The sequence below is a fragment of the Peromyscus eremicus genome, chromosome 15 (assembly GCF_949786415.1).
Source record: "Peromyscus eremicus chromosome 15, PerEre_H2_v1, whole genome shotgun sequence".
NCBI classification, from domain to species: Eukaryota; Metazoa; Chordata; class Mammalia; order Rodentia; family Cricetidae; genus Peromyscus; species Peromyscus eremicus.
Window position 1 is genome coordinate 6,670,650 of NC_081431.1, and position 19,953 is coordinate 6,690,602.

Here is a 19,953-nt window from a genome sequence, read left to right on the forward strand (position 1 = left end):
ACTGCAATCCCAGCAATTGTATGAACATATCATTTCCGTGGGTGACTAGGACAGATGAAGAGGAGCTGGAAAAGGGAAGAATTTCCCTTGTCTCATATCTTTCTTTGATAACCAGACAGACTACAGAGCATGAAGGATGAGCGCTGCTCAATTCAAACCAAAGCACGTAGCCACCATCTGGGCATGTGAAAAGTAGGACACATGAAATGCTCAGATGGATCCCCCAACAGGGTGCAATAATCCAGCAGTAAAAAGAAAACTGCCGGGGACTGTGCTTCCATGCCATCACTCTACTTCAGGAAGGGGCAAAGATTGCCCAGGACATCAAGATCAAGATAGTTGGTGCGTGGATGGTTCTGATATCTGCTCTGTACGGTGTTTAGACATGCCCTATGGAGGACATTCTTCTAGCAAAAAGGAAGAGGTCTGTGCATTCTAGAGGGTAGGGGCTCAAAAACAGTCTTTTTAGACCTTAAGCACAAACACAGACAATGTCCTTTCAGGAAGACAAGGCTGAGTTCCAAATGCTGGACATGACATCAGAGGTATACAGCATCCAGCCATTTCCTTCAGACCCTTAATTTCCTGGGTGAAGATTACTAAATTCCTTCAAAGTTAGGAAATTAAGGTTCTTAAAACTAGCTTTTTGAAAAGGAAGGACATGAATAGGGATAGGAGGCAGGCCCAAGAGTAGTCAGGGAAGGAATGGAGTACAATAAAAAGTACAATGTGTATATACACAACGTTCTCAAGGAATTAATAAAAATATTATATTTTAAAAAACCTGTTTTTTTAATCTATCTCTGAAGGTATAAGTTCAGAATGTCTTATTTCTAGATTCTTATAGATCTGGCTACCCCATGGTAGAGTGTTGCTTTCTCAGGTGGAAAAAAACCAAAACTTCCCTTTCTTTTCATTTTAGAGAACAGAAAGGGGGAGGGGGTTGAAGGGAGGAAGCGGGGAGAAAGGGAGAGAAAGAAGGGGAGTTTATCTTCATAGGACTTGATGGTACATACATGGCAGTGTCTTTTCTTGAGGCCACCTAATGAGGATGTATGGATTAATACACTTCCATACATCTCAATCAGCTTGAATTACAGAGGCCTCAGTTCTCTCGCATCTGTGAGAGTATCTGCAAGAGCAAGCACCTTCTCAGGACTTTCTGCTGGGTGAGGAGGGCAGCTGTTGAAGGCACCAGAAAACAGCACAGCACCTGAGCTGCAAAGCCACTGGACAGAGGATGAGGATGTGACCCCTAATGAGACCAGGCTGTGTGAAGAAAAGATGCGCTCGCTCAGGAAACACAAAGTGGCGGTGGATCTTAGGGAGGTGATTTGTGCCAACCCCAACCCCAAACCCTCAAACCTTTTGAATTAAAATTCCTTGCTTCTTCTGAAACTCTAGTATCATTTGAACTAAAAATTCCTTTGGCCTCTGTTTCTGGAATTCTTCAATGATCTCTTTCTTGTTCTTTTCTTTTCTTTTTCTTCCTTTCCTTCCTTCCTTCCTTCCTTCCTCCCTTCCTTCCTTCCTTCCTTCCTTCCTTCCTTCCTTCCTTCCTTCCTCTCTCCCTTCCTCCCTTCCTTCCTGTCTCTCCTCATGTTCTTTTTAATTTTTTAAATTTTACTCCTTGCTAGCCATTCCATGTATCTGCTATCTTGGAATGAAAAAGTCACACACACTGCTAATTGGACACCCAGGGTTCAAAGAGGGGAAACGCAGAGTGGATGTCTGAACGCTGTAATGTGCTGACAACACAGTGACCACACTCTACTTCACAGGATTCTAAAGCAAGTCTCCTCAGCCCCTTCGCACCTCCTCCCCTCACTCTGCTCTTGACCGTCTGTGAGACTAATATAATTTTTTAAGTGATTTATTTCTAACAGATGTGATCTTCCGCACACTGTCCCCTAACAATTTTAATTTCTGAATATAATAAGCATCCATTCCACTAATAAATAATTATCACTCTGCTAAGGACAAATACCAAGGCTTGCAGCATGATGACCAGGTCGCCCAGCGCTGAAAGGACAAGGTGTGTCTCCTGAGGCTCTCACTATGTTGAAGCCAGAAGTGCTAATTACAGCATTTCTAAAACATGATAGGCCACAAAGGAAGAAAATTAACCATGGTTTAATGCACATGGTGTTTTAGAAAGCTACTCCCTTTGGGTGGTATTCCTCAGAACCCATCCACCTTGTTTTTCGAGACAGGGTGTCTCATTGATTTGGGCGCTCCCATTAGGCTGAGCTGGCTGGCAAAATCTGTTTGTGTCCACCTCCCTAGGGCTTAGACCATCAATACACAAGACCCTGCCTAGCATTCTTGTGTGGGTCCTGAGGGATGCAACTCATGCTTCCCGACTGAGCCATCTCTCCAGACCCAGAAAGCTGCTTTCAGGCATCCCTGTGGCTTCTTCACAAGCTGAGGTGAGAGACAGCAGGCCCTGGGATAGAGGCCTACAGGTCAACGGAAGGGTGATTTATCCTTCTTTCCACCTGGTTATTCCAGGGGCGCTTCTAGAAACTCAAGGGAAAAACTGGGTTTGAGTCTTCCTTACTTTTCAGGGATCAATGCTCCCTGTTGAAGGTCTAGAAAGCTGGACCCAGGCACTGTCACTAGTCCATGTTAACGTCAGTAAGCTGGACCTGGGCGCTGTAGTTAGCGTCACAGGCTCACCCCATGATGTTCAGACTGTAGTCTGACACTGCACTGGACAAAGTAGGCTGTCCTTAGAATACTGCAGGCTCCGGGGGAGGGGGATAGTCTTAGTGAGTCTCTGAGATGCTTCCTTTGGTTTGCCGATGAGTGGCCTGTCCTCTAGGCTGGCTTTGTCATTCCTTTCCCAGTGGGGTCAGCTGCCGCAAGGTCATTCTGCTATGAGTGAGAACGAATACATTTTGTTAGAGGGACACAGTTCTGGGGAAATGTTGTTGTAGAATAGAGAAGCAATGAGGAAAGATCTTTTGTTTGTCTTTTGAAATGGGGTAATGCTTATTAGCCACGGTTGGACTAAAACTCTATATAGCCCAGGCTGCCCCAGAACCTAATATTTTTCTGACTTAGCCTTTAGAAGGCTGGGATTATAGGCATGTGCCTTTATGCCATTTTTGTTATTTTTTTTCTTTTTTAAAATTTAACCGTGGACAAGTAGCTCCAGACAGGACACATGTCAGAAAAAGTCTTGCAATTCCTACTGATGACGACTTACTGAGCTGGACCAAGTACTGCTGCCTACCTGCTTTACCCTGTCTGGTCAGCATCATCAGGAACCATCTGCTGACTGTGTAAAAGAGGAAGGGGCGGTCACAGCCAGTCTCTAAGCCTTGCTTGCTAACCACAGGCCCTTGACTCTTGCTGCTGACCGCCTTCCTGAGTAGTTTCGTCTGAGGGGGTTATTTGGACATATTTTAAAAGTCATCAGTTTGCTATCAACCTGACAAGTGGGGATGGATTGGGAAGATGGCTCCTCTGTCATCCTGGAATAGAAAGTTGCCATCAGATGTTTGAAAGCAGATCCGCGGCTGTCCCTGGTGAAATCAAGCTCCTGCTGCACGTCTTTCGTACATAGTTTAACACACAGGCCTCTGAACCTTTCTGGCCCAAGTGATCTTTAATGAATTCAGTATTTTATACATCATTTACTATATTCGTTCCAGGCAATGAATCATACCAAACCATGTGGATCTGTCTTCTTCTGTGGTTTCCATCGATATTTAGTTTTTCATAAATAGCATCTTGTTCCTTCAGGCAACAACAGCTCAAGAGCTGATGCCGAGCAGGTACAAAACACTCACTTAAAATCAGATGTAGCTGCTGTTGAGTCTCACCCTGCAGTCGGCTGTGTGGCCTTACACGTTTTACTTAACATTTCTGAGTTTCTGTTTCCTCACTAAGAACACATAGATACTGACACTCCATGGTGGTGGTGGGGATAAGATGAAATGGCATTTTGTGAAGTGCCCATGTGTTTTATAAAGACAGTTCTTGGCTTGCAGGTTGAATTGGAATATAAAGATGATTTAGCTCCTTCAATGATAAAAATAAAACATTACTGAGCATTTTTTTTTTGTTTGTTTGTTTTGTCAAGACAGGGTTTCTCTATGTAACAGTCCTGGCTGTCTTGGTGCTCACTCTGTAGACCAGGCTGGCCTCAAACTCACTGAGATCCACCTGCCTCTGCCTCCCAAGTGCTGGAATTAAAGGCCTGCACCACCACCACCTGGCCATTTAGCAATTTTAAAAACTCTAGAATATAATAGTAGTCTGGGTGTGACAATAGACAAGCCACTTCTTGTCTACGGGATTTCAGCCATTCATTAATTCATGATTTATTAACAAAAGTCTTTGTAAAAATGGCATTGCTCTAGGCACTGGGGAGAAGGGTCTGTAGGGAAGAGCCCCCCCCCCCCCCCCCCAGAGCACAGGCTCACGCTCAGGCTGGGGAGACAGACAGTAAACAGGGTGGAAAAAGAACACACGTCAACGTCAAGGGATGAAGCTGAGTGCTCAGGAGAAAGACAAAGTGCGGCCAGGGCAGCAGGCTCAGTGAATGTGTCTGCCGTAGAAGCGTGAGGACCTGGACTGGCTAACCAGCACCCCCAGAAAAGCTGGGTGGGCTGCAGCATCGGCAATGCCGGCACTCAGGGTGGGGGAAGAGACAAGCAGCTCTGTGGTTCACACAGACTAGTCATCAGTGAGCCCCAGCTGCCAAGAGACTGTCAAAGAGCAAGCTCCGAGGCAGAGGCAGGCAGGTCTCTGAGTCCCAGGTCAGCCAGGGATACACAGTGAGACTCTATCTCATACACTGTTCTTGAGAAGGTAGAGAGCAATTGACAAAGACATCCAACATCAATGTATGGCCTCCACATGTGCCTCCATATATATAGCCACACACACACACACACACACACACACACACACACACACACACACACACACAAAGAAAGCAAGACAGAATATTTGGAGGAAAAGGCAGGAAACTGTGGCTATGTAGGCTAGGTGTGGCCTCACTGAGGGTGATAACTAGTCAAAAAGGAGCTGCAGCCAGATGGCTTAGTGGATGACAGTGCTTGCTGCAGAAGTCTTGTGCTGGAGTTCCATCCTTGGAACCCATATAGCTAAACGAGAGAATCAAATCACAGTTATCCTTTGACTTCCACATGTACAGTGACATACATGTGCGTGTACACACACACGTGCTAAGAAACAAAAACTTAAAACAAGTATAGCAGGCAGCCATAGGCTTACTTGGTTAAAGAACATTCCAGACATAAAATGCTCCCAATCACTCTCCCTGCCCTTGACATGGTAAGGAGGCAGTTACTTCAGGCTCCTCATGAATATTAATGTTGTATGCAAATATAGCACGCTTTGTTTCCTGGCTGTTCATTTCCCTCCTTTTTTTCTTGCTCTTTCCTTTCATTCTTCAGTTTATGGGTAAATTAAACACCAAAACTTTCCCTCTGGGGAAATGGAAGAGGAAAAAACAGAAGAGCTTAAAGAAGACAGGAATTAAAAGCCCCCCTCCCCACCCCCCACATTTTACGTGCATCTCCTTGCACTAAGTTTTTCTCCTGGGAGTTAACCTAACAGACCATGTTTCCAGTGAAAGCTGAGGCAGCCGAGGGAGTGCACACTGACATGGTCTATGTGGGACTGTTTCAAGTTTCAAGGATTTTTTTCTTTTTTGGTTTAATAAACCTTAAAATATTAGAAGAATTCAAGTCTTAATCATGATCTTTACTGTGATTGTTAAGGGCATAAGAATAGACCGCTTTTAAATACTGTGTCCAAATTACCAGGATTGCTTTCTTCAGAATTATAGGGGAAATTACACTTTGGATACTAGTTACTGATAAGGAGGGGAGCAGAGTCCTGTGGACCTTTGGCCAACAACGCATGAACTTAGCAAGGTCGACGGACATCCTTGGCTGGGAACTGGTCACTCCTCTGCTCCCTCTGCTCCACCTCTCCTATCTAAGTGGGAGGGTAGAAGGGAGCAGGAGAAGACACACAAGTCAACCCACACGCTCACAAGGAGCTTCCGAGCTGACTTTTGCTGATGGGTGAGACGAGAGAATTAGAAGAAAGCACTAGATAGGACTCTTCTGAAAAACTTCCAGAAGGTTCTGTGCACTTAATGTTACAGGAAGAGTTTTCAAAATACTCCGTCTTTCTGATCGGGTTCTTTGTATGCTGTTTTGGCTGCTGTTATGTTTATGTATTTCTGACAGTGTTCTTAATGACACACTAACAGATTGTAAAACACGCTGCTGGCATTTACTTGTTTTTTATATTTTTAAAACAATGTCCTTCATGTAACAGTAGTTAAGCGCGGCAGAAGGACATCATTAGAGCCATGGTTAAACTGTAATTTACACCATTAGGAAGGCAGGAGCAATTTTTATTGCCTGGCAATTTTCTTGCTGAAATATTTGGACCATATGGCTCAATTTGTGTAATAACCTTAATTTCTGCACCCTTCAGGTCTGCCTCCATCTCCCACGGAATGGTAAAATGTGCTTTAACAGAAAAGGCAACTGTCTATACTTAGAGAGTGGAGATTAATAACATGTCACGTCCTGTTTTTGGTGAAGGAATTCGAGCAGCGGCCAGATGGTATCTCTACAAATAACTGTCAGGGGTCTTGATCTAATCAATACAATGTATTAATACATCTCCCTTTGCTGTTCCTCCAGGGGCTGGCACAGAACATCTGGAAGGGGTGGGGGGCTGCCGAGGAGAAAGCCGATTCTTTTCAGAATCAAACTGAGTCCAATTAATTTTTCATGTATCCTTGATAACTGTTTCATAATGAGCTATGCGTCTTGACGGGTTTGGGGTTGGCAGAGCCGGCTGCCCCTGCTTCCTATCCCCATTCAGTCCACTTATAGAAAGCAACCCATTAATCAAGCTATCTGGCATAAAACCTGAATCTCAGCTCAGCAAGAGATCAATAATATCATAAAAAAATCCACAGAACCATCCACTAATGGGCATAGGTATCCAGCCATGACTTTAGTAATTGCTTGAACAAAAATAAAACTCTGGGTCATAATCACCCAATAGGAACTTATATGATAAAATTCATTACTTGTGTCTTGTCAAAAGGTAACATTTACATCTGTTAAAAATATACTGTCATTTTACTATCTAGTCTAGACCATTATCTTTTAGGGTTAGACAATGTTCCCCTTAGAATGGATTAAAATTCTCTGATTTGGTAATGTGAATATTTAATAATCCAAGTATCATATAAAATGTTTAAAAATGAGTTATTACACTTCTTTTAAATTCAGAGCACCCGCGGGGCTTCTTCACACACTCTTTAGCCTGGCTGTATAGGACAAATGTGATATTCTGTCATCAGATCTCTTTACTCTGGTTGGTTTAGTGGTAACATTTACAATTTAATCTACAAATCCCATCACTTCCCCAAGTGGGATGATTTCATTCCGAACCTTCTGTCTCTTCCCAGATTCCAGCCAACTCTCCAAAGTCCCTGAGCTCAGTGGGAGCTGCTGCATTTTGGTTTTGTTTTCAAAGGACCCTCCATGACTCTGTTTAGGGAAAGGAACTCAGAACAACTTAGGGAGACGGAGGAAACCCATTATCTGCTTGGTTCAAACATTCCTTATTGGCTCTTAGACAACAAGTGGAAACCTGTTCCATCCGTGGGAGATCCTGAGGTACTAATTAGAAAAAATCCCAGGAAACTCTGCCAAAAGGTAGTCATCCATTGGCAGATCGTCTGACCAAATCCTGCCAAGGTGACAGACAGGCCTCAGGAATCACTGAGGAACTGAAGGGGAGGTACCATCCATCTTTGATGACAGTGGGACTTAGAGTCATGATGCCCATGCTTGTCCTGTCTGTGGCTTGTGGTCATGTAGCATTGGTGTATGTTTCGGGGGAGGTTGGAATCAGGGGTGTGAGTTAAGGCCCTCCTTAGTTCTTTTTTTTTTTTTTTTTTTTTTTTTTATTTAAGCCAGGAAAACTGAAAGTTTTATTGTAACAGACCCATGCACATTTATTTACTTATAGTCTGGAGGCTATTAAAACAGATATTATAAAGCTGAAGTTATTTATTATTTGATCCTTTACAGAAAAAGTATGCTGATGCATAGTTTACATTAATGGGACTGTAATCTACCTGGCTATTCAGGTTCCAAACTAAAGTTACTTCTGGTACCTTTCTTTCTGTCATACATTTGTATCCAATTATTCCACAATCCACTCAATTCTCTCAGAAAAATAATTTGACTCTGATTTCTTTTCTTTTCTTTTCTTTTTTTTTTTTTTTTTTTGTGTGTGTGTGAGTTAAGGCCCTCCTTAGTTCTTTTAGGCATTTATGATCACAGTCAGTGCTTAGGCATGGCCAAGTAATTGCTTATTATAATGCTTCCTGCCTTTTATTCTTCTCCAGCTATACCAGAAAGTCTAGGGAAATAGACTGTCCCTTTGTATCCACTATAGTTTCTATGTGCAGATTCTCAGTAGAAATGCCACAAACAACTAATTAATGGATGAGCCCCACAATATTTCTTGGTCATGATCATAAAATTAGATCTGATGTGTTTCAGTCCTCAATTGCAAATAGCATGTAATTTTCATATATTCATGAGATTTCAAAGAAGCCATTGCCCAGATTTTCAACTTTCATTTTGTTTGTTGATGTCTGGTATACATAAATACAAAGTACTCTAGTTAGATCAAATTCATAGCGGCTTTCAATAGTGCCAAGACAGAAAGCTACTGAAAGAAGTAAATTCTGTAACAATATCTGAAGCCTCTGATCCACATTGCCTGGCTTCTAGAATTTTCAATCAACACAGTGTCGTTATCAGGATAATTAATTTATGCAAACTTCAATCCTCTAAGACCCAGGCAGAAAATATTTCCTCTGCTCTTCTCTCAACCCATAGACTGGATCAAGAAGGCTAGCGGCCTCAATTTTGTACTGGCCAAGGAAGATGTTCCCAGGATGTTTCACCTTACAAAATGATAAGGAGATCAAAAGATTCATTTGCAAGCCTATCACATAGCACTCACAGGTGGTGGGTGTGGGTCATTGCATTTGGATTAAAAAGGAAATGTCTCTCCCTCCATGAGAGGTCAGCAGCTTGTGTAAGGCGAAATCTTTTTACTGTTCAGCATGATTAGAATATTCCAGCAGTGGTTCCAGTAATTTAGAAATCACAGTATTGTTGTAATATTTTTCTAGGCTTCAGGAGCTCACAATTGTTTGGCCCAATCAAATCGGGGAACACTAGAGAAGTTATCACCCATCAAGGTAATTACTTTCAAGTTGAAATAATTACTCTATCAATGTTAATGGTCTTTCAACTTCAATAAAGCACTCACCTGCCGATAATCGTGTCTAACCTCCTGCTCCACTGCAATTCCCTCTCTATTTAGCGGGTTATATTACAGCCGTTACAGTGGTCACTTGTCCTGAACAGCTGCTGACTTTCGCTTTGATCGGCTGTGAACCATAAAGAATTGGTCATCTGTGTATGATATCCCCTCACCCATCAGCCCTTGCAGAGCCAAGGAGGTGACTGCAGAGCTGTAATGGGGTTCTTCAGGGGCAGCCATCTTGTCTCAGGTAGTGGCCACTTTCCACTGGTGACAAGTGCAGAGTAGTTCAATTAACTTCTGCCCTTCACTGTCATTTACAGCTTGCTGTCCCCGCTAACTGGCATATATTCTGAATTTATCGTGTGGGCCCATCACTGCGTTCGTCTTCCTTCCTCATATGTTGTAGACAAGGCTTCCTGGAGCTTCTTGGGTATTGGAGTGAGGTTTGCTAGCTGTGTGAAAAGCCAGGAAGAAGCACCATACTTGGCTCAAAGGCCTCTGAGCGTCCCTACCAACTGTCCCCTAGACACCCGAGAGCCCACTCTTTGGCAATGGTGATGCCAATTTGTGTGACTGGGAGTAAGTGTGGGGGTGGGTGGGTAGAGGCTAGATCCTGTTAGGATGGGACAGGATCTAAGAAAGGACAGGCCTTTTGAGTGTCACAACATGGTGGGTAGACAGAGTCACATGAGGAGTAGAGCTCTTAGCGTAGGCTTGAGGCACTCCTGTGGCAGGGATGACAAACGTATACTTCAGGGCGATACAGAGGACAAATTCTTGCTTAGCAATTTACAGAAGAGACTTAACCAACTCTGGTACTTAGGGGATTACCTGGAAGTTGTAAACTCAGAGTTTTGTGGCAGGGTTGGGAACAAATATAAAACATGGTTTTACAACGTATGGCCAATTAGTTTAGCCGCTTTATGCCAACCACAACTTTATTTACACTTGCCAATTTATTTCCGCCTTGCAAATTGCAGGACATCTAAAGTTTCAGTTTGCTATACTGCCATTCACAGTGCTTTGCATACTAAGTGCTGCAATGCATTAGCTAATGCAATAACCCTATGAGACACATAGCAGTTCAGTTCAGACTGGCAGTGTACAAAGGATGATGTGTAAGGGCAAGGCCATCTTAGGAGAAAGAAAGGATGAGGGTGGAGAGCTTATGTGATTCAAGACGGAATCGGCATACAGTTTGGAGGTTGACTCGAGAGGATTTAGGGAGAGTTGGATATGGCCTCAAGATGACCTGGCTTAAGCAGCCATAAGGCAAGTTAGCTATATAACAGGATGGAGACACATCTGATGTGGGGAATCATGTGAAGCTTAGAAAGACAAGCAGTAAGAGATGGCTGTGGTAATTGGTGTCTGAAAATCCCAGCACTGGAAGACGGAAGCTGGAGGATAGCATGTTCCAGGCCAGCCTGAACTGCAAAGCCAGTTCAATAAGTGGCAGTGACCACATACGAATTTTAAAGAACCAGCCATTGGTCTTTGGGCCTCATCTGCCCATGTAAGACAAGCTATGTAAAAGAACATCTAAGCTTGGGCTGGTGAAATAGGCAATCAGGTAAGGGTGTTTGCCCCCAAGCTTGACAACCTGAGCTAGAACCTTGGTCCACATGGTGGAAGAAGAAAACTGATTCCTCCATGTTGACCTCTGACCTCTGTACACACACTATGGAATGTACTTACATAAACACAAAATAAATAATTTCTTTTTGGTTGAAAGCATGTCTGAGCTCATGAAAAGCCAATCAAAAGGGGAATTCAGTGATAAATGAGGTCATTGGTTATTTCCTTTTTCCCTGGGGGAGGAAATACAGTGATTTTCCCAACTCTGTGAAGGTGTGTGAGGGATACGTATCTCAGAGTCACCTGGAGGAATTGAGAATCCCAAGAAAGGAGTGATAGATGATCTTGCCATGGGGTTTCCCACTGAAAAAGAGACTCTTGGGGTCTTTTGGAGCTAGCCACAAGGATGGAGAAGGATCCTTGGAGGTTCTTAATGTAATTTTAAGACTTGATGATCATGACCCAACACAGAAGCCGACAGGCGCTTCCTATTCAATGACCTCTGGAGTTGAGGCCTGACTGGGTCTCACCTCAGAGAGTTGGTGACAGACATTCAATAGGGCAGATCCCCATGGACAAGCTATTCTTTCATCATTTGGTAGGACAAGGGTCCTGTAGGTCTCATGGGTGCTAAGAAAGTAATACCAATGTGAGAGGTCAGGAAGTTGGCTGGGGGTAGGGGTAGAAGAGAAGCTGTGGGGTTGACTGCTAGGGCAGTGGCAGAAAGGACAGCAAAACCAAAACAACCAGTCAGATCACCCGGCCTGCCTCCATCAGAGGAACATGGGGCATGTGAGTTTTCATGGGTCCTGAACATAACACACAGAAAAAAGTCCCATGAGGCATCTGCACTGTAGTGGCAATAGAGGATGGGTGAGGACATTATTAGCAAGGCTCTGCTCATTCTTACATAATTCATCTCCCTCCTTCCTTCTCCTTTCCTTCCTTCTTCTCTCATCCTTTTCTCTCCTCCTCCTTTCCCATTATTCTGAGGAAATCAGTAAAAGAAAAGAAAACTAAGGAAGGAAGAGGCATGTGACCATGATGTCTCCACATAACTGTTGACCCCTAAGCGTTATATGGTTTAGATTACATGGTTGGTGTTTGCCAGTGAAGAACATCTCAAGGGCAAATGGTGGGACCCACCCTTGGTATTATTGATGGGCAGACAAGAGAGACTTAGTGGAGCCGGTCAGAATAAAGTACAAGGAGCAAAATGAAGTTTTCTCAGAGAAGTAGTTGAAGGGAGATCATGCAAAGCTAGTGAATGAAAAAGCAACATCAAATCAGATATATCTTTACAACAAGCACTCACTGTTCGATGTGAGACTCCCCCATCCACGCTCTGCATCTTTCATGTGGTGGTTTGAATAGGTACGGCCCCCATAGACTCATGTGTGTGAATGCTTGGCCCACAGTGACTATCAGGGGGTGTGGCCTTGTTGGAGGAAGTGCGTCACTGTGGAGGCAGGCTTTGAGGTCTCATATATGCTCAAGCCATGCCCAGTGTGGATACAGACTCGGTCTGCTGCCTGCTGATCAAGGTGTAGAACTCTCAGCTCTTTCTCCAGCACCATGTCTGCCTGCATGCCACCCGCCATGATGATAATGGACTAAACCTCTGAACTGTAAGCCAGCCCCAATTAAATGTTTTCCTTTGTAAGAGTAGTCATGGTCATGGTGTCTCTTCACAGGAATAGAAACCCTAAGACATTTCATATAATAGAAAGAATGACCTAGTTACATTATAAAATGTGTAAAATCTGTCTATAGGACAGACATGCGAGGGAGTCTTGGGGGAGCTGCCAATTTTTTTTTTTTCGTATCATTGTCACACTAGAAAGAGATCCTTCTAGAATGCAACATCTTACAGAGCATTCCCGCCACCTTTTGAATGGGTCTGCAGAAGAAAGGCCGAGAACCATCACACTGTCACAGCTACAACTAATTTAAGATCCTACGTAAGAAGCAATAATATTTTACATTATAATAAGCCAAAACAAAAATGGGATTAGAATGAGTTCATCAATTTACTCACAAACCTTCCATAATAGGGCAATTATGAAGTACCTCATAATGTGTTTTGGCTACAAATCTATTTAATGGTAAAGAGATCTGGGCCAAGCACATGAGGAAGTTTTAAATGCCTCCTCCTTGACATTGGGAAAAGGAGTTTGGCAATGAGAAGGTAGAGACTAGTGTTGTAATTTTGGATTTTATGCCCAGATGAGAAGCCAACTCTTAGTGACCCAAATCATTTGTGTAGTCCGTCAGCTCCTTATGCCTGCCTCTACATATGGAGTGAGATACCATCTATCTTTCAGGGTACTGGGCAAAGGTATGTTTTGGGCTTGGTGTTTTATAATCCTGTAGGGCAAGCAGGGACATGCTTAGAGCACTAACTAGCAGGCAAAACACCTTTGCCTTTAAATCCCAAGTTATTTCTGCCAGTATGATGGCAGGTGCCAATGTGATGGCAGGTGCCAGTGAGCAAAAGCAAACAGACCTGAGTGGTGATGGCAGCCTCGCCAGCCTCGCCAGGAGTGTTCCTGCAAGTAGCACCATGGAACTCTTGGATGCCAAGCGAGGCTAAATTCAGCCTCTCTCCTGACACTGCACCATCCATCACAGAGCTAATGGGGGAAGGAAGTTTAAGGACTTGTAACTGAAGCCTGTTTTCGGTAACGTAGGCTACAAAGATCTGAAGATACCCTAAGAATTTTGGTCTTTTCATCTCAGAGAGACCTACTTAGACTCAAAGAGAGGTGGCTTTTCATGATGTTGGAAGAGAAACTAGTGATGCATTAAAAGCCACACACTCCCATCTCTCCTCCCCTGCTGCCTCTGCTGCTGCTGCTGCTTCTGCCAACACATCCACTCCTCACCCCCACGGAGGGCCCCTGCCGCCTGTTCTCCATCCACTGCCACCTCCAGCGGGATTCATGGCTCCATAGCACCTGCTTCATGTGGCTCTCCCAGCAACCTCCACCTGCCTCTAAACAACTCTGGGGGGACCTGGACGAGCTAGGGATGTGCTTACAACATGGGTGATATTCTGGTGATCCCTTGAGTAGATATGGGACCCCAATAATCAAGGGACTAAATGAGTGACATAGGGATGTCTTTCACAAGTCTGGGTTGATTTGTTTTTCTGAAATTGTGTCTTTACACTCAGTGTTTCATTTACAGTAAATATCACCTCTTTGCTGGGGGAAATTTTAGCTAGAGTAGAGTAGCTAGGAGGAGTCTTGGAGCAGGATTTAAAAGGGAGTCCTTTATGTACACCCAGATAGAAGACATCCAGTAGTGAGGGGTTTAGAAACCTTAGTGCCCAACTAATAAATTGTGCCTCACACTTGATTGCCCACCTTCCTACCCAACCATGCCTGGGCTCAACCTTATAGTAAGCTCCAGCAGTGAGTACTGATAAAGAACATAGTTCTCAATGACTGTTTATCCAGGTTGATGGAATGTGCTTGACCCTAAAGATTTTTTTGCAGCAATACAGGGAAATCATGTTGTTCAGAAAACAAAAGAATAGGCTTAAATTACAGAAGAAGATATTTGGATAGTGGTGTGATGGTTTTTTTTTTTTTTTTTTTTTTTTTTTTTGTCAACTTGACATAGGCAGGGTGATCGGGGAAGAGGCAATGGAGGAAATGCCTCCATCAGAATGTCCTGTACGTAAGTCTGTCCATCATTTTCTTCCAGCCCACTGTGAGAGAGGGTGCCACTCCTGAGCAGCAAACTAACTGGCCCTGGGTTGTAAAAGGAAGCAAGCTGAGCGAGCCATGGAGAGCAAGCTGGTAAGTAGCATTCCCTTGCTTCAGTTCCTACCCCAACATCCCTTCATGATGGACTGTGGAAGGGATGTGTAAGCCAAATAAGCCATTTCCTCCACAAGTAGCCTTTGGTCAAGTGTTTATCACAGCAACAGAAAGCTAACCAGGACAGTGGGTAAAGGGACATTCCTCTTTGTAGGAGATAGGAAAGAACATTGGATATATGATAGAACTTCCTTCATTTTAATGTTAAATGTAGCCTCTACATTGGGAATGTAGGAGTGGATGAGATTCACAGACCATGGTCTATTTGCCTGATGATCTCAATCAAAGTATCCATCCATGTGAGGTCACAGTGACTAGTGCCCTGGGGATTTGACCTGGTGACCAGAATGTCTGAATCCTGGCCTTATGGAACATGGCCTTGATTGCTTGAAAAATTCAGAGGGAGATTTATGGATGAATCCAACCAAATCTCTGAGGGTTCTTGCTCTCAGAGTCAATAATCCAGAAGATCTAGAAGGCCACTTGGATGAATACACACATTCAAAAGTAAGTTGTAGGAATGTTACAATTTCTTGATTATTCTGGCTAGTCTCTTCGGCATCACAAAGAATAATAAGTTTTAGAAAAATAGAAAAAGTGTGCATGATGGGTCTGTCAGAATGAGAATGTTGAAGACAGTGTTAGGAAGATCCATGCACTAAGCCCTGCCCCCTCCACAGGCTGGCTTCTCTTCTAGGAACATGTTAGGTTGGCATAGATAGAACCCAACAAAACAAATAAAGGGCAGAGTTCTTGCATTCATCAGATCCTTAAATCACGTGTGTTATAATAAAACCAGCTAAGTGATGACTCACAAGATATTCTCCCAAAGAAATTCCAATAGAACTGGGGAGAATATGTAATTAGTCATATATTCTTGTAACTTATATTTTGAAAGAACAAAGGTTTGATCACTGTTACTGGTTCCTTTGATAAAAATATATTTATCATAGTATTTTAGTATTTTAATCAAAATTACTTTACAGGTAAAAGATCAGAATGTAAGTTCTAAGGATACAGTTTAAATATAGCAGATTTCCCTACAGATCGAATTACTAGCAAAAATGCATCATTTCTACACAAGACTATGGCTCATAATGCTTATGAAGAAGTATCTAGAAATGAAATGGAAAAAATGCTGATAGAAAAAAAATGTCCAACAGAAAAACAAAATATCAGTTCTGAAATAGGACGAAGACTTTCACAGTAATGTCTTCTCTCAAATGCTGCTTACTATTGACTCGTGAAAAAAATAAACATGAGCCCAGCGGGAAAGTGTTAAAATCTACCATTCACTTACACAGATTCTTTTGGAACTACATTACAACACACTGGCCCGGCACTAACCGTCCATCTTGATAAACACGAACTCTTTAACTTGTACATGGACTGGACTTCCTAGGCTTGAGTCATGGGCACACAGCTTTAGTTTTTAGAGTAATACTCAATGCCACCCTGTTCATCTTAACTTGTAAGGGTCATTCACATGTAATGATGTCTTGAAAACCATGAATATTTGCCTCCTAAAGCCCTAACATTTCATCTTCTCCATGCAGGTTCTCCAGCCTGAGAGCTTCTTGTTGACTTCCCAGGGCATTTCCTGTGCAATGCTTTCTCTATGATACCCGTTCTTGTGACTCATGACTGGCAAGTGTGTTGGGGTTCAGGATCCAAATCCTATGGCAGTGGGCACTACAGGTTTTCTTATTTTTTTTAACCTATAATTCTCATTTCTACAATATTATACAAATGTTTCTGAGACAAAAACAATCGCATTTCTGCATGTCTCATAGAACATAAGGAAATTGTAGGCATAAGGAAAACTCTCAGGAAACACTAGGTGAGCTAATGAAATTATTTTATCCATCAGAGGGAACAGCTCAGAAAATAATAATCAATCCCCTGTTAGAATACATGTGTCTTTCCTAGCGCATCGAATATTATTGCCTTCCTCTCTGCATGCTATAAACATATGTGTGTGTGTGTATACATATACATATATAATTAGTTCTTTGACAAACTAGAGAATTACATGTTCTTATCTTGACATCATGCCTATGCAATATTGAGGGAATTACTGAATTATTCCCATTTAGTGGGTCTGTAAAGTGCTAATCAGGTGAAGAGACTTATTTATTTGCTTGTAATAATACAGATCAGTTCTGGTCTGCCAACTGGTCCCCAAATGCTCCTCATACTCAATTTATTATCTTATCCCTAGGACCATATTGCTGTTTTACAAATATGAAACATTCATCTATTTATGCTCCAAGTGAGGAAAATGACAAGCACATAAGGAAATGAAACCTGTTAACCAGATAATCCAAGGGTTGGTTATTAATTCTAAGTTCTTACCATCACTGTGAAAGCATGCACAGTAGAGCTCTTAGGGGTTGCCTCCTCTGGTCGCTCTTGGTAGATCACATGGTACTGGAAGATAACGCCATTGGAGGCCTCAGGCTCTGACCAGTTCAGCAGCACTGAATGAGCACCAGTGGCTTGGGCCCATGGTGCTGAGAGGCCTTGAGGTGGGGCCTCCAAGGTCTGTACTGATGACCACAGGCTGTCCACTGCACCCTTGGAATTCCAGGCTCTGACTCGGTACTCATACAGTGTAAAAGGCTGCAGGGTGTCTGCATCATCAGTGAACTCAAGAGGGCCTTCAGACCAGACAAAGAGGCGAGCCTCCTCTTCCGTGTCAGTGGGACGTCTGCAAGAGAACCAAGCAAGTCCTGTGACACCTGGACGCTTCCCAGCAGCTTTAGAGACAGAGGAAGAGACTGGTGGTTAGGGTCCAGCACTCTTCAGCTTGGCTATCAATATGAGTGGTTTTTTTCCTGATAATTTTTCCTTATTAGGAATATGCTACATTTTCTTAATGTAGTTGATACCTTGTGTGTGTGTGTGTGTGTGTGTGTGTGTGTGTGTGTGTGTGTGTTTCTAATAGTGTATACAGGTCGTAGGAAACATGTAAATATAAAATACATAAAAAAGGCAACACATTACCGCGATGGTTAATATTGTCAGGGTGACAAGATCTAGGACCACCTAGGAGACAAACCTCTGGGCATGTCTGTGAGGAAATACCTGGCTTGGGTCAGCTGAGCTGGGAAGACCATGTGTGCAAGGGGAACAGCTCAGCAAAGAACAATCAGCATCATGTTATAATTCCTGTGTCTTTTCGAGTGTGTGGAGCATTATTTTATTCCTCCAAGTGAGGAATACATCATGGGTGTGTGCACAGGCAGTCTGATCAGGTTCTACCTATGAACACAGAACCACAGAAATAGGATACGTGGTTGCTGGAGGCTGGTGTATTGGGAATTCTATCCCTTCTGTGGTAGGTGGACTGCAGTAGGCTCCAGTGTGGGATGCTCTCACACTCTTCGTGACCTCGGCCCTATGACTCTCTCTGGCTCACAGGCTGGTAACTTATGACTTTGGTGACTGCAAAGCATATATATAGTGAGGCTGACCCTCCTGTTGCTGTGGGATGTCAGGGATCACTATATTCAAACACCCCGGTTGGCCTACTGTGGGAGAGCCACTGACCAGAGAACCCACAGTTCTTCCCAAGGTTTACCTAAAATGATGTACCTTGCATTTGCCTGCAGTGCGGTTAGAGAGCATTTCTATGTGTTTCTTTTGTGCCACTTATTTTCTCTCCATTTAAAATTTCTACTAATTACAACATAACCCTCAAAGCAGGAGACATTCTCATTATTATTATTTTCTTGTACACTTGGTATCATACATCAAGACTCACACATAAACACCATCTTTGACTCAGGAGCAGGAATACAGAGATGAATAAACCTACTATACACCAAGGAGCAGAGTTGAGTACATGAAACAGAGCTGTATGCAAATGAATGAAAACCACATAGTAAGCACAGGATCGGGAATATGAGCTAGAGACTTTTAAAGGGCAAAGGGCGAAGGACAATTTCCTTTTTGATGTTTCCTAAAATCTATTACAGTCCAGAATGTTCTATCACAGTCTAGAATATTCTCAAATATTCTTTTAACTGCTAGAGAATAAGATTACTCAGTCCTCTTATGTTTGAGATTTTGTTGCTATCAAAACTCAGATCTTTCCATTTTCTTGTGGCATTGAATATAATAAGACATTAAACACCGAAGCAAGAGGAAAGGAATTGTCAGTTGTTAAGATGCTCCTAAATATCTGATGTTGAGTTGGGAACAGACTTTTCTCATCCGGGTGTGAAATCACAGCACATATCTGACGGGAGGGGAACTGTGCTTTTTACATCTCCATATTCCAAGTGTCTAAGCCCAGGAAGGGTTCAAGCATTTACTTTTCAAATGAGTGGCTAAAAGGAATGGTATATTTTTTCTGCCTTTTGACTTCATCTTTATCAACTCTTATATCTTATTGGGGTAGAGAGCTAGGCTGAGGAAGAAGATGGTATGAAGTGGGGCTCCCGTCTTCTAGCTTAGTCTCTGGTGGAGAAGAGAGTGTTGAATAAATCAATATTTTCCAGGCTGTTAGAAGTCTTTAATTAACACCCTCTTTAGACGCTGGGGAGCACACATGCTGCCATATCAGATTAACCGGCCCCATCAAAACTCAAAGGGTGATTAAGACAAAGCAAATGACAGCATCGTTCACAAAACAGGAGCAGGGGTGGAGACTCTTCGGTGCTGGGAACCTGATGCTTCTCCAGCTGAACAATCACTGTGGTGTAAGGAGGAGCCATAGCAAAGCAAGGGAGGCGTCACAGGTCCACCTCCCCGACCGGCAGCTTCATTCTGACCTGCTCCCACGCACGGGCCAGATTCTGTCCTCCATGTAGGTGTGTCGAGTTTGGCCCTGATGCCTGCTGCATGTCTTCGGTACTGGGAGTAGGATGGAGAGGGATCAGCTCTATGGGAACCCAGGGCTCACAGCCAAGGACTCCCATCAGCATCCTAAAACTATCTGCTACGATATGATGCCAAACTACCAAAATCCTATGGGAAAACTACAGTTTCTAGTTTGTCTTACTCCAGACTCACTATGACAATTCAATTAATTTTTATTAAATATCTCATGAATTACCAAATTGAGATGTAGCCATGGTTTTCATAAAACTGACATTTAAAAAAAAACCACTGCCTGAAGGGGAATTTTTTGATCTATACTATTTCAGAGATGCAATATGATGGTAACTTCAAGATTATT

At 43.0% G+C, this 19,953-nt stretch overlaps 1 protein-coding gene across 1 annotated transcript in view; it reads right to left on the minus strand.

Moving 5' to 3' along the window:
• The window catches only part of Ush2a (usherin), a 697,985-nt gene that overhangs the window by 70,737 nt on the left and 607,295 nt on the right, over window positions 1–19,953 (minus strand). Inside the window, exon 60 of the mRNA XM_059281179.1 lies at window positions 17,124–17,478. Coding sequence (XP_059137162.1) covers window positions 17,124–17,478 — 355 coding nt within the window. The remainder of the gene's footprint in view (window positions 1–17,123; window positions 17,479–19,953) is intronic.